At 42.1% G+C, this 12,338-nt stretch overlaps 1 protein-coding gene across 1 annotated transcript in view; it reads left to right on the top strand.

Moving 5' to 3' along the window:
- LOC124802523 (eukaryotic translation initiation factor 2A) overlaps nucleotides 1-11,174 on the top strand; it is a 160,442-nt gene extending 149,268 nt beyond the window's left edge. The window contains exon 13 of the mRNA XM_047263368.1: nucleotides 8,898-11,174. Coding sequence (XP_047119324.1) covers nucleotides 8,898-9,023 — 126 coding nt within the window. The 3' untranslated portion in view covers nucleotides 9,024-11,174. The remainder of the gene's footprint in view (nucleotides 1-8,897) is intronic.
- Nucleotides 11,175-12,338: the final 1,164 nt, after the last annotated feature.

The raw sequence follows: 12,338 nt of genomic DNA, 5'->3' as shown, positions 1-12,338 counted from the left end.
GAAAGACGAAAGGATGTGGGTTTTAAGGGACAGGGTAAGGAGTCATCCCCCCCCCCCCCCCCCCCCCCCCCCCCACACACACACACACACACACACACACACACACAGGCAGACGTATGTAAATGCCCAACATTTACATATGTCTGCCTGTGTCTGTATATGTGCGGATGGATGTGTGTGTGTGTGTGTGTGTGTGTGTGTGTGTGTGTGTGTGTGTGTGTGTGTGTACGCGTGCGCTCGCGAGTGTATACCTGTCCCTTTTTTCCCTCTAAGGTAAGTCTTGGAATGACTCCTTACCCTCTCTCTTAAAACCCACATCCTTTCGTCTTTCCCCCTCCTTCCCTCTTTCCGGATGAAGCAACCTTGGGTTGCGAAAGCTTGAAATTTGTGTGTGTGTGTGTGTGTGTGTGTGTTTTATTGTGTCTATCTACCAGCGCTTTCTTGTTTGGTAAGTTACAGCATCTTTGTTTCATTCAAAGGCTAGTTCAGTTTTCTAGGCTGTTTTAGGGTGTCTGTGCATCATCTGCCGGTCAGCTGAATGTGAATGATTGCTCATTTATGTTTTCATACAGGAATTTCCCATTATCACAGTTAAAAAAACCTCTAACAATAGTTCTTATGGTGTTTATATGTGGCCATGTACACAATGTCAAGAGTCCCCCCAGGCGGCTCGCCACTCTTTGGCAGGTTCGTGCTTGGCTACCATGGGGCCCCCACCTGTGCAGCACTTTTTACCTTCCATGCTGTATGTCTGTCCTCTTGCTATTCTTTCTCCCCTCCCTTGGGGAACATGTTTGGGGTATTATTGTCACTGTTCTGCATTCTGTCACTGATGTACGAACAGTCACAACTTTGTTTTTGGCTCCCTTTTCCTTTCTTTGTTTACCGTCTCCTCTCATTGCTCCGTTTCAGTGTTTAAGGATCCTTTCTTGTTCTTCTTCCTCCCTGTGCACTTCTGAAGGCTGGCCCACACATCTGACGCATAGCAGGTAACTGGGTAACGCGTAATTCCCAGCCCCGGGTCGACAGGTAGGGTTCGTGCGTAGTCCCTGGTACAAACCAGGCCCAGGGACGGGTGATTGCCTGAGCTGTAACCTCTCCAAATTGCCGATTGATACCCCCGTCAGGTGTTCGGGACGTGTGACCTGAGGTGTGAACAATCACATAAGGCAGGTGCACCCCCTTGTGAAGGGGCCCCCCCAGTTGGAAGGAGCTCGCCATCGGAGATGTTGGCAATCATGGTAATTTCAATCATCCTCCCCATCAATGTCTATGAAACATAAACCTAATGAGGCTCCTGATTCAAAGATCATTCCCACTGCACCACAGATCCTTTTGGTCTCGTGTACTGAAGACGGTCAGTCCTTCGCCACGGTCAATCCGCTTATTATTCAGAAAGGTGTTGATGCAATTGCTGGACCTGTGAAATCCTGCTCTCATTTACGGGATGGCACTTTGCTTTTGGAGATGGCTTCTGATTCTCAAACACAACAACTGCTTCCTGCCTCGCTTCTACACGGCTGCCCTGTTTGTGTCGAGGCACATAGAACTTTGAATTCTTCCCGTGGTGTAATTTACACCAGGCTGCTTGACCGTCTAACTGAGGCTGAAATACAATCTTACCTCTCTGATCAGGATGTTATTGCCATCCATCGTGTAATGAAAAAGATCGATTCCTCCTTGGTGCCAACCTGCACTATTTTCCTCACCTTTGATAGGGTGGTGCTGCCGTCCAAGATCAAAGCAGGCTATGAAATTATCACATTCAAGCTCTACATTCCAAATCTGATGCACTTCTACCAGTGTCATCGTTTCAACTACACTCGAACATCTTTTCGACACTCAGCCAAATGCGTAACCTGTGGCAAGGATGCACACAAGGGTGAATGTCCGCCGCCTCCTCCCTGCTGTATCAACTGTGATGGCGGCCATGCCATCTCCTCTTGGGATTGTCCCATGTATCTAGATGAGTGGTCTGTTCAAGAGATTCGGGTAAAGGAAAAAGTGCCTTACCCAGTAGCTCGCATGTCTCTGACTAGTCACAAACCCTGTGTTCTCCATTCTGGCACCTGTAGTTCTGTTCTTTTTACCCCTCGCTCCATGAAGGACATGGCCTCGCAGGCCTGCAACCTCAAATTCGGCTCTGAGGTTGAGAAATCGCCCAGTATCAAGGTAGCATCGCCGTCCCGCTGTGTAACAAACTGTCAAACTCTCGCCTCAAGGGGCAAAGCCACTCACTACACAACCAGCTGGCAGGAAAGGACGGAAGGAGTACTCCCGTGAAGACTTCCTCCATCCCTCCAGCCAAACAACACCCAAGTCTTTCTCTAACCAGAAGGGCTGGGAAAAGTCCGTTAAAGACAAATGGTCTTCTCCTTTGCCAACTCGAAGATCCTGCTCGAAGGTGTCACAATGTGGTCCCTTAGCCCAACCAGCCTCTGTCTCGCCGGTGCGCACCACCAACCGTTTTTCAGCGTTGGACTCCACAGACCGACTGCACAAGCACGCCGATGCTTCTGTGGACCCCACGGAGCAGGATCCTCCTGCTTATGTGCCCTGTAGTAGCGACTCTCCACCGGCTGTCACGTGGTGGCCGTCGAGTTGACACACCTGCATCTCTTCCTCCTCATGACTGTTCTCCAATGGAACGTTCATGGCCTTCAGTCCCACGAAGAGGATTTACGGCTGCTTTTAGCATCGCAGCATTCCCATTTACTCTGCCTTCAGGAAACAAAATTGTGCCCTCATGACTGCTTTGAGCTTTCACGTTACTTACCGATTTGTTTTGACCGTCCCCCTGAGGTCAGCATTCTCTCATGAGGGCATCATGCTGCTCATATGGGACTACATTCATAGTCAACCCATCTTTCTGACTACCAGTCTTCAAGCTGTTGCAGTTCTCCATTTCCCTTCCCCACCTGACTTTTTCCCTCTGTACCATATATGTCCCTCCATCATTCGCTGTCACCAGGGCCGACTTCTTTCAACTTATTGGGCAGCTACCTTCCCCATTTCTGTTACTCGGTGACTTCAATGTGCATCATCCCCTTTGGGGTTCTCCCAGGACCTGCCAGAGAGGTGCCCTCTTGGCTGGCTTTCTTAACCAACTTCTGCCTTAACTCTGGAGCACCCACTTTCCTTTCGGACTCCTCACACACCTGTTCCCGTTTGGACCTATCCTTTTTCACTGCCCAGCTTGCCCATCGTCTTGAGAGATTCATTCTTCCTGTCGCCTACTTGAGTGAACATTTCCTGTGTGCGCTCCGTCTGCTGACTCCTACCCCATCCGCATGCACACCCAAATGGCAGCTTACTAAGGCTGACTGGCAGCTTTACTCCTCCCTGGCGACCTTCGAAGAACAAGATTTCCCCAGTTGTGATAATCATGTGGATTATCTCACCAATGTTATCCTTACTGCTGCAGAATGTTCCATTCCTCGCACTTCCTCTTTACCACGTCATGTCCCAGTCCCTCGGTGGACTGAGGTATGCCGCAATGCAATTCACGCACGGAGACGTGTTCTCCGCATTTTTAATCGCCACCCTATGCTGGAAAACTGCATTCATTATAAACAGATGAGTGCAAAGTGTCGTCACGTTCTTTGGGATAGCAAAAGAGCTAGCTGGATTTCATTCAATAGTTCTTTTAACAGTTCCACACCTTCCTCTGTCATGTGGGCCAACCTCCAACAGCTCTCTGGAACCAAGCTCCATTCCCCAATTTCTGTCCTGATGGTAGCTGACGATGTCATCATGGACCCTATTGCTATCTCCAACACCTTGGGCCGCCATTTTGCAGAAGTTTCGAGCTCTTCCCACTATCACCCTGCCTTCATCCATCAGAAACGAGTGGAGAAGACTTGGGCGATACCCTTCTCTTCTCAGAATCGTGAGTGCTACAATGCCACCATTACTATGAGGGAGCTGTATCATGCTCTCAGTTCATCCCAATCCTCCGCCCCAAGGGCAGACACCATCCACATTCAGATGTTGCAGCACATCTCTTGTGGGCAAGCACTTTCTGCTTAACACATACAACCGCATCTGGGCTGAGGGCACATTTCCTGGACGCTGGCGTGAAACCACAGTAATACTCATAGCTAAGCCTGGTAAGGACAAAAATCTTCCTTCTAACTATCGCCCCATCTCTCTTACCAGCTGTGTTTGGAAAGTGATGGAATGTACGATTCATGCCTGGCTGGTGTGGTGGCTCGAGCCTCGCCATTTACTAATGAATGCACAATGTGGGTTTAGAGTGCGGCGTCCAGCAGTTGGCCATCTTGTTACTTTGTCCACCCATGTCATGAATGGTTTTCTGCGAAAATCCCAGCCTGGCCAGGTTTTTCAATTTGGAGAAGGCCTACGACATCTTCTGGAGAATTGGTATCTTCTGTACTCTTTACACGTGGGGCTTCTGTGGGTGCATGCCCTGTTTTCTTTGGGCATTTTTACAGGACAGAGTTTTCAAGGTGCGTGTGGGTTCTGCCTTGTCAGACACCTTTAGCCAGGAAAATGGGGTGCCTCAGGGTTCTGTCCCGAGCGTCGTCCTCTTTGCTATCACCTATAATTGTGTGTCTCCCACTGGGCATCTCCAGTTCCCTTTTTGTCGATGATTTTGCCATCTATTGCAGTTCCCCGTGGACCTGTCTCACTGAGCAGCACCTTCAGCACTGTTTTGGCTGTCTTCACTCCTGGAGCATCGACAATGGCTTACGCTGTCAAAACCGTCTGTATGAATTTGTGGCAGCGCAAATAGTTTCTCCCACCATGTCTCCATCTTTGCGCTGTTGCCCTTCCGTTCATTGAGACTACAAAATTCCTGTGGCACCTGCTCGATAGGACACTTTCTTGGTCCTCCCTTGTATCTTACTTGGCAGCCCACTGTATACAGTCCCTCAATGTCCTATGTGTCCTCAATGGTACTTCCTGGGGTGCCGATCAAACCACTGTCCTCCGTTTGTACCGCTCCCTTGTCCGTTCAAAACTCGACTATGGGTGCTTTGTTTATCCATCTGCACGCCCATCCCTTTTACGCTGCCTCAACAGTATCTGTCGTCATGGCTTCCTTTTGGCCATGGGCACCTTAGTACACCAGCCCGGTTGAGAGTCTGTGTGCTGAAGCTGCTGAACTAAGACTGTCCTACTGCTGTGTACTGCTGTGACTTTTTCCTCAGCAGGTACGCATGCCGTTTGTCTGCCATGTGTGGGCACCCCTCCTATGCCTCCTCTTTTGATGATTCCTTTGATCGTCAGTATGGGGCTCATCCGTCTTCTCCGTTACCTCCTGGAGTCAGCTTTCGCCACTTGCTACAGTGGCGCAACTTTATACTACCTGTAACTTTCCCAGTGGGAGTGAACCCTTCACCACCTTGGCTTCGTGAAGCAGCCCATGTTAACCTTGGCCTTCATTCGCTTCCTAAGGACACTACTCCAGCCTCAGTCTATCACCTTCAGTTTCACGACCTTCACATGGAACTTCATGATAGTACCTTTGTATACACTGGTGGCTCTGGAACTGACCATGGGATTGGGTGTGCCTTCGTCATTGGCACCCGTGTCTTTCAATATTGGCTTCCAGCACATTCCTCAGTATTTACAGCTGAGCTTTTCGCCTTGTATCAGGCCACGAAGTACATCCAGTGACATAGCCTTCCCAATTGCGTCCTCTGCTCGGGCTTACTCAGTGCTCTCCAATGTCTTTGTGTGCTGCTCACTGCTCATCCCTTAGTGCAGCGGGTCCAGGGAAACTGTCACTTGCTTACTTTTGGTGGAACCAATTTCATGTTTCTGTGGGGGCCCTGGTCATGTTGGTCTGCCAGGAAACTAGGCTGCTGACGCTGCTACCAAGGCTGCAGTTCTTGTACCTCAGCCTGCAAGTGCCTATATTCCCTCCGATGATCTCAGCATTGCCATCTGTCAGGAGGTGGTGTCCCTTTGGCATCGCCAATGGTCCTCCCTTCACAGGAATAAGCAATGGCTTATTAAGCCTCTCCTGGCCCCTTGGATGACCTCTCGGCTCTCCCACAAGGAGGAGATTATTTTAACTCTGCTGCGTATTGGGCACAGCCTTTTTAGCCATCATCATTTTCTCAGTGGCACTACCCTGCCGCTTTGTAAGCATTGTGGTCAAATTTTAACTGTCTGCTACTTCCTGTTGGAATGACCTTTTTTTAACAATTTACGTTCCAGCTTGGGTTTGCCGTCTGATTTATTAACCATTTTAGCGAATGACGCGTGGGCTGTTGACCGTGTTTTACTTTTTATCCACTGAAGCAATGTGGCGAAGGCCATTTAATTTTTAGTTTTGGACCTCCATTTTTGTGTGGTATTTTTTAGCCCTTTTTCCACATCCCTGTTTTTTAGCTGTCTCCTACGCTTTCCATTGTGTCTGACGTATAGTCATTTCCCTCCTCTCTGTGTTCATGTTGTATAGTTTTGACTTGGGTGCGTATGACTCCAGTTGTTTTTTTGCACCCTAAAAACAAAGCAAAACAAAACAATGTCAAGAGTATTTTATACATTTCTCTTGTATTCCTTAAATAAATGTAATCATATTATCAGTTGATTTCACTCTGTTTTGACAAATAACAAATCATCAGAATAGTGACAGAAAATCTTGAAAAGAGCATCTGTTTCATAAAAAGTGAGGTATGCAGCTGTGTCTGTACTACCTTGAAATAGCTTATTGAGCAATCATTTACTTACCTTTACATTTAGTGATGAGAATTTTGACAAAGAGCTATCTTATCCCTAAGTTTCATTAGCCTCCTCTTCCTCAGGAAATTCCCTTCTTTCCTGTGGCCTGTTTAAAATTTGGTCTCCAGCAGTGTAGTGAAATTAGATCAAAGGCACATCATCAGAGATTGATGGTTCAATTTAGTGCTTGAAAATGTTTGCCATTATCATTGCACGAAAAAATTATTGACTTTCAAATTGAAAATGTAATAAAGCAGAAATTATTAGCATATAAGTTAAACAACAATCATAAATTGTCAATACAATATCAATGAACATTGGTAGGTTATGCTATGAGAAGTGCTCAATAATTAATGCAACACCTTTTTATGAAAACAGGTTGATTTTATTCAGTATTCCCATACACCATGTTATTCCCCATTCTTTTGGCAACAAAACCATATTTTTCAACATAATCTGCATTAAATGTGACAGCCTTATCCACCTTACTGGGAGGGCCTTCATGCCGACATAGTACCATTGTACTGGTATCTGGCATTAAGGGGTTAAAGAAAAGGCCAAAACTGACACATGTGTATCCACACTCCTAATCTCCTGACACACAGTACGATACATATTGTGCATTGCAAGTCCTGTAGTCTTCAAATGAACATTGTAAGGTTCTGATTGGCTGCATCAGATTTGGATTTAGCAGCATTCTTCCTATATTCAGTTGCCTTCTACTAAAATGGCAGTACATAATTCTTTTCATCCAATTTTACAGGATCAAATCATTCTTTTTTTCTGAGACGCTTTCTATGTGGAAATGACCAGCAACAAACTGTCCACTCGCATGAATGGACACAGGCAGACAGTGTTTGTTGGTAATGAGGATCACCCTGTGGCTAAACATGCCTTGGTGCACGGCCAGCACATCTTGGCACAGTGTTACACCGTCCGGCTTATCTGGATACTTCCCACTAACACCAACCTATCCGAACTCCGGAGATGGGAACTTGCCCTTCAGTATATCCTCTCTTCCCATTATCCACCAGGCCTCAATCTGCGCTAATTTCAAGTTGCCGCCACTCATACCTCACCTGTCATTCAAAAACATCTTTGCCTCTGCACTTCCGCCTCGACTGACATCTCTGCCCAAACTCTTTGTCTTTAAATATGTCTGCTTGTGTCTGTATATGTGTGGATGGATATGTGTGTGTGTGTGTGTGTGTGTGTGTGTGTGTGTGTGTGTGTGTGTGTGTGTGTGTGTGTGTGTGTGCGCGCGCGCGAGTGTATACCCATCCTTTTTTCCCCCTAAGGTAAGTCTTTCTGCTCCCGGGATTGGAATGACTCCTTACACTCTCCCTTAAAACCCACATCCTTTCATCTTTCCCTCTCCTTCCCTCTTGCCTGATGAGGCAACAGTTTGTTGCAAAAGCTTGAATTTTGTGTGTGTGTTTGTGTTTGTTTGTGTGTCTTTCGACCTGCCAGCGCTTTCGTTCGGTAAGTCACATCATCTTTGTTTTTAGATATATTTTTCCTACGTGGAATGTTTCCCTCTATTATATTCATTATCTATTTTGATGGACATGCAAATCTTTCTACTTCTTTTTGTTTCCATTTATAATGTGGTAAACACTGTGGCTACAGCTGCCTTATGGTCACTGATACCAGTTACAAGTGGACATCCTCAGGTCTATCTGTAGGCAATAGAGCCAATATATTTCTATCATGAGTAGACTCTTGAAGAAAGGTGGGCCAAATGGGAGCATTTTAGGTACGCAAATATGCAAGTTAAGCCTCGGAAATTCTCTGAGCCATCCAAATATTCCAAAATGATGATTAAAATCCATTTCAAATGTGAAACATGTTTTGTAATAGCAATGACCAACTTTTAAGCCTCAGGAAAGATGTGCCTTGAATATGCTTATCTTCTACAAATCTGGTACCTTTTGATTGCTAACTTTCAACAGTAGTGGCAAAGTCAATAGGAGAGGTTATAGTGCATGTGGGCATGTATCAAAACACACACAGAACAAAATTTTAATTTGTTCAGTGTGAGCCACATAATGCAAAACCTTCTTAGCTACTTTTGTAATAGTAGTAGTAACAAGGAGAGGAGGAGGAGAAGATAGAGTGATTATGATAAAAGTGGAGGTGAATTGTTGACATTGTGTTACTTATGTTGAATCAAAAGGTTATTTGATTGTTTCTGTTTTTAGAAGCTGACTGAAATATCACGCCTGAAGGAGCAACGTGCTGCAGGTCGCCAGCTGGAACTCAATCAGCTCGAAAAGATTAAAAAGGAAGATGAGCTGCTCAAGGAATTGCAGAGCCTCGTCTTGTGATAGTGGACCAGTGGTTACAGTTTGAGGGCTTCCGACATGACAAAACGATATACGGCTCGGGTTGTGCAATCTCAAAATGTTGCCAACTCGTAAACAAAAAGTTCCCGCACAGTTGAAAGCAAACAGTACACCTCCAAACTTATGTCATTGATTTCACATCAATATTGAGCAAAAATGAACTGTCAATTGCTTTGCCTGACTCATCGCTACAGTTCAGAAAGTATTTTTTTGTTTGTGTAATTATTTTTGGATATCTAATTGTGTTATAGAAACAGCTGGAAAATCAGTCTTCTTTTATTTTCTTGAAGAGGTATGTATGCAGTTTATACTTGGTGCTTTGATGTGAATTACTTTGCCTGTTGTTTGTGGACGTATCAGTATAAATTTTCTTTTGTGATATAGTGAATAGTGTTGTTATGGGACTTAGCTTTACATTGATTTGAAAAGTAATGTTCAAACAATGTAAAGAATACATGAAATGGATTAAAATTATACTATATTATTACTGATTGGGTGGTGCTACATATTCTCTATGAGAGTTACACATTTTATTATACTTTAATGAAAATTTATATGTACATAATTTTACTCTGAAGTTTAGAAACAAATGACCTGAACAAGAATAAAAGTGAGTGTGTAACTGAGTAATTTTGGATGTGAACAACTAAGACCAAAACAAAACATTTGTGGAGCACATTCAGTAGTAGAACATAGTCAGGCATTTGGTCTCTGTTGGAATTGCTTATGCCGGATCAAAATGTGAAATTTGTATGATACATGGAAATAGATAAATACAGAAAAGATTCCTTTATATATTGCTGAGGAGTGTATTTTGTCAATGTCAAGCTGATTCGTCACGTAATGATCTTTTTAAGATGTATTTAAGTACTGGAACAGTCCATTAAAACAAATATAAATTATAGCTGTTAGATATGTATATTAGCTGACAAGAAATATGAAAAAATTACAGTAGGAAAACTTATTTATGTACTGTCCTAAATGTAAATCTAAATTCAGATTTTGTGTCCTCATGTAACTTTCTATATGAGAGTATAATAGTAATTTTCCTGTATAAAGTCTAGAGCTTGCTCTATGTATTTTTTTCATTTTGTGATAGTAAACAAAATTTCTGATCATGTTATTTTGCCCAGTTTGCAAACATAAATGTATACTGGAGTGCTTAATTTGTATTCTGAATTTTGTGATTGGTATTACTTTAATTTAATAGCTCATTTGAACATAGAAAAAGGCAGTGACATTCAGTTGTTTATCAGTGTTGCAACATACATATGTCTTCATATGAATAGTAGCTTAAATAAGTTCATTGCAAAATATATTTTTATATACATATATATCTATAAATATGATGTGTATAGATGGCGTTGATGAGTCCATGAACATAGTTATCTAAGCGCAGTTTTGTTTCTTTTCAGATTTAAAATTTTTGATGTATTATAGTGAATCCTCAAACTGGAAAAGAATATAAAACAAAATACGATAACATCTTGTCGACATTAATTGTCAACAGTTTCAAAGAAACTGTGTTATGTTCGCATGTGAAACTTCTCACCATCCTTTGGGTTTGAATAAAATATCTGATAATGAACTTTGCAATTGCTTTGCCAGATTATTGTTTATTCTTCTTTCTTCTTCCTCTTTTTTTATGTATAAAATTTTCCATATTGTAATTTGGAAATTGATACATTATGCAGTACAGTAATTATGGTTGCAAGTGACAGAAATTATGTACCTATTATGATTATTTAAATGGCTGTGTGACATTTTATGTATATTGAGTCGGCATGTTATGTACAGGAATTGTGTTAAAATCAGCACTTAATTAAAAGAAGGCAGTAAATTGGAGTAATTTTTCTTTCAGCAAGTGTTACTAATACTTTTATATAGAAAGTGGGCATAATTCACGTAATTGGTGCTGATTTACCTTTGTTTCCTGCATGCTGCATTTTTTTATTATTGTTGTGAAAAGAAAATTCAAATAATACTGCTGTGTGCGAGACAGCTGAGGGGTAGGTACGTAATCAATACGAATTTCAGAACAGACTTTTTTTTACATTAAGAATCTCATTCATAACTTCTTTGTACTTCAGGATCTGATGATGCTCTATAAAAATAAAAAACTGATTTGCAGTGTATGTTGTCCAGTATAGTATTCCATTACCTATTGAAATGACAATATATTGTCATTTTTACAGTCATCACACAGTGTCACTTGGTAAGGAAAAAAATTAAAAAAAAATTATGTACTGAATAAACACATTGGCATATCAGTGTTTCCATTTTTCTTTAACACTATAATATTTGTTTGTGACAGAAGTGATGACTCTGTTGCCTCAGTGCAGTATGATTTCCATACTTCATAGCTGAAATAATTGCTTTTTGTGTACTCTTACTGCTGTTAAGTGTGCTTGTACAGTCTGCTGTTATGAAGGGGTTATGATTTTTAAAAATATATAATTACACTTATATTGGAAGAGATGTTAGCACAGTTACTTGCCTATTATGTTCCTTTTATGTAGTATTGTTCTGTAGTGGATTACAACCAAAGACCTGTTAAGTATAAGTGCTATAGAAAACTGACTGTGTTTTAATTAATCAGTCTTATGCCATTTCTCTCTGTTTCTTTCAGTTCTCAAAATTAGTGGTTGTATAGATCATCCACATTTGGCTGCTTTGAAAACAGAATTCTTTTATTTAATAATGCACAAATGTCACAGATGTGAATCAAAAACTAAAGTTAATTGCAAATTTGACATTGACTTCTTTTTAATATATGTGTGTTTTGAAGGACTTATATACAATAGTAAGGTCTAGCAGATGGTTAGCTGTGTTTTAGGAATACTGTCACAAAAGCAGTTACATTTGAGAGTGTTTCAGCTTTTCACCTTTTATTACTGTGATGGTGAAATTTTTTTCTTCAATGGAGTACGGAACGTAATGTTAGATAACTTTATTCTGAAAGTTTTGTGGTTGTTTTCAAGTGGAATTTTTTTACCATACAAAGACCTACATGCCTCTATTATGTTATTACAGCAACTTTTTGACAACTTAAAAAGTGTGATGATGTCATTAGATCTTTACGTAGTTGTAATTGCACAATATATTGTTACAACGAGATGGTAATGTAATAAGGGCTTATATTTATGAATATTCTAACAATGATCTAACAGAAAAAAGGCTGTAATAAAATTATGTGAGCTGCATTGTGCATTTGTTGACATAAAACCAGAGCATTTATTTGCCAACATGAATTGTGTGTGCATGTTCTGAAATTATTTATCTGTGCACTGTGATTGT

Source organism: Schistocerca piceifrons, chromosome 6 (assembly GCF_021461385.2).
Source record: "Schistocerca piceifrons isolate TAMUIC-IGC-003096 chromosome 6, iqSchPice1.1, whole genome shotgun sequence".
NCBI classification, from domain to species: Eukaryota; Metazoa; Arthropoda; class Insecta; order Orthoptera; family Acrididae; genus Schistocerca; species Schistocerca piceifrons.
The sequence above is the reverse complement of the archived record's forward strand: the minus strand, read 5'-3'. Positions and strand labels throughout refer to the sequence as shown.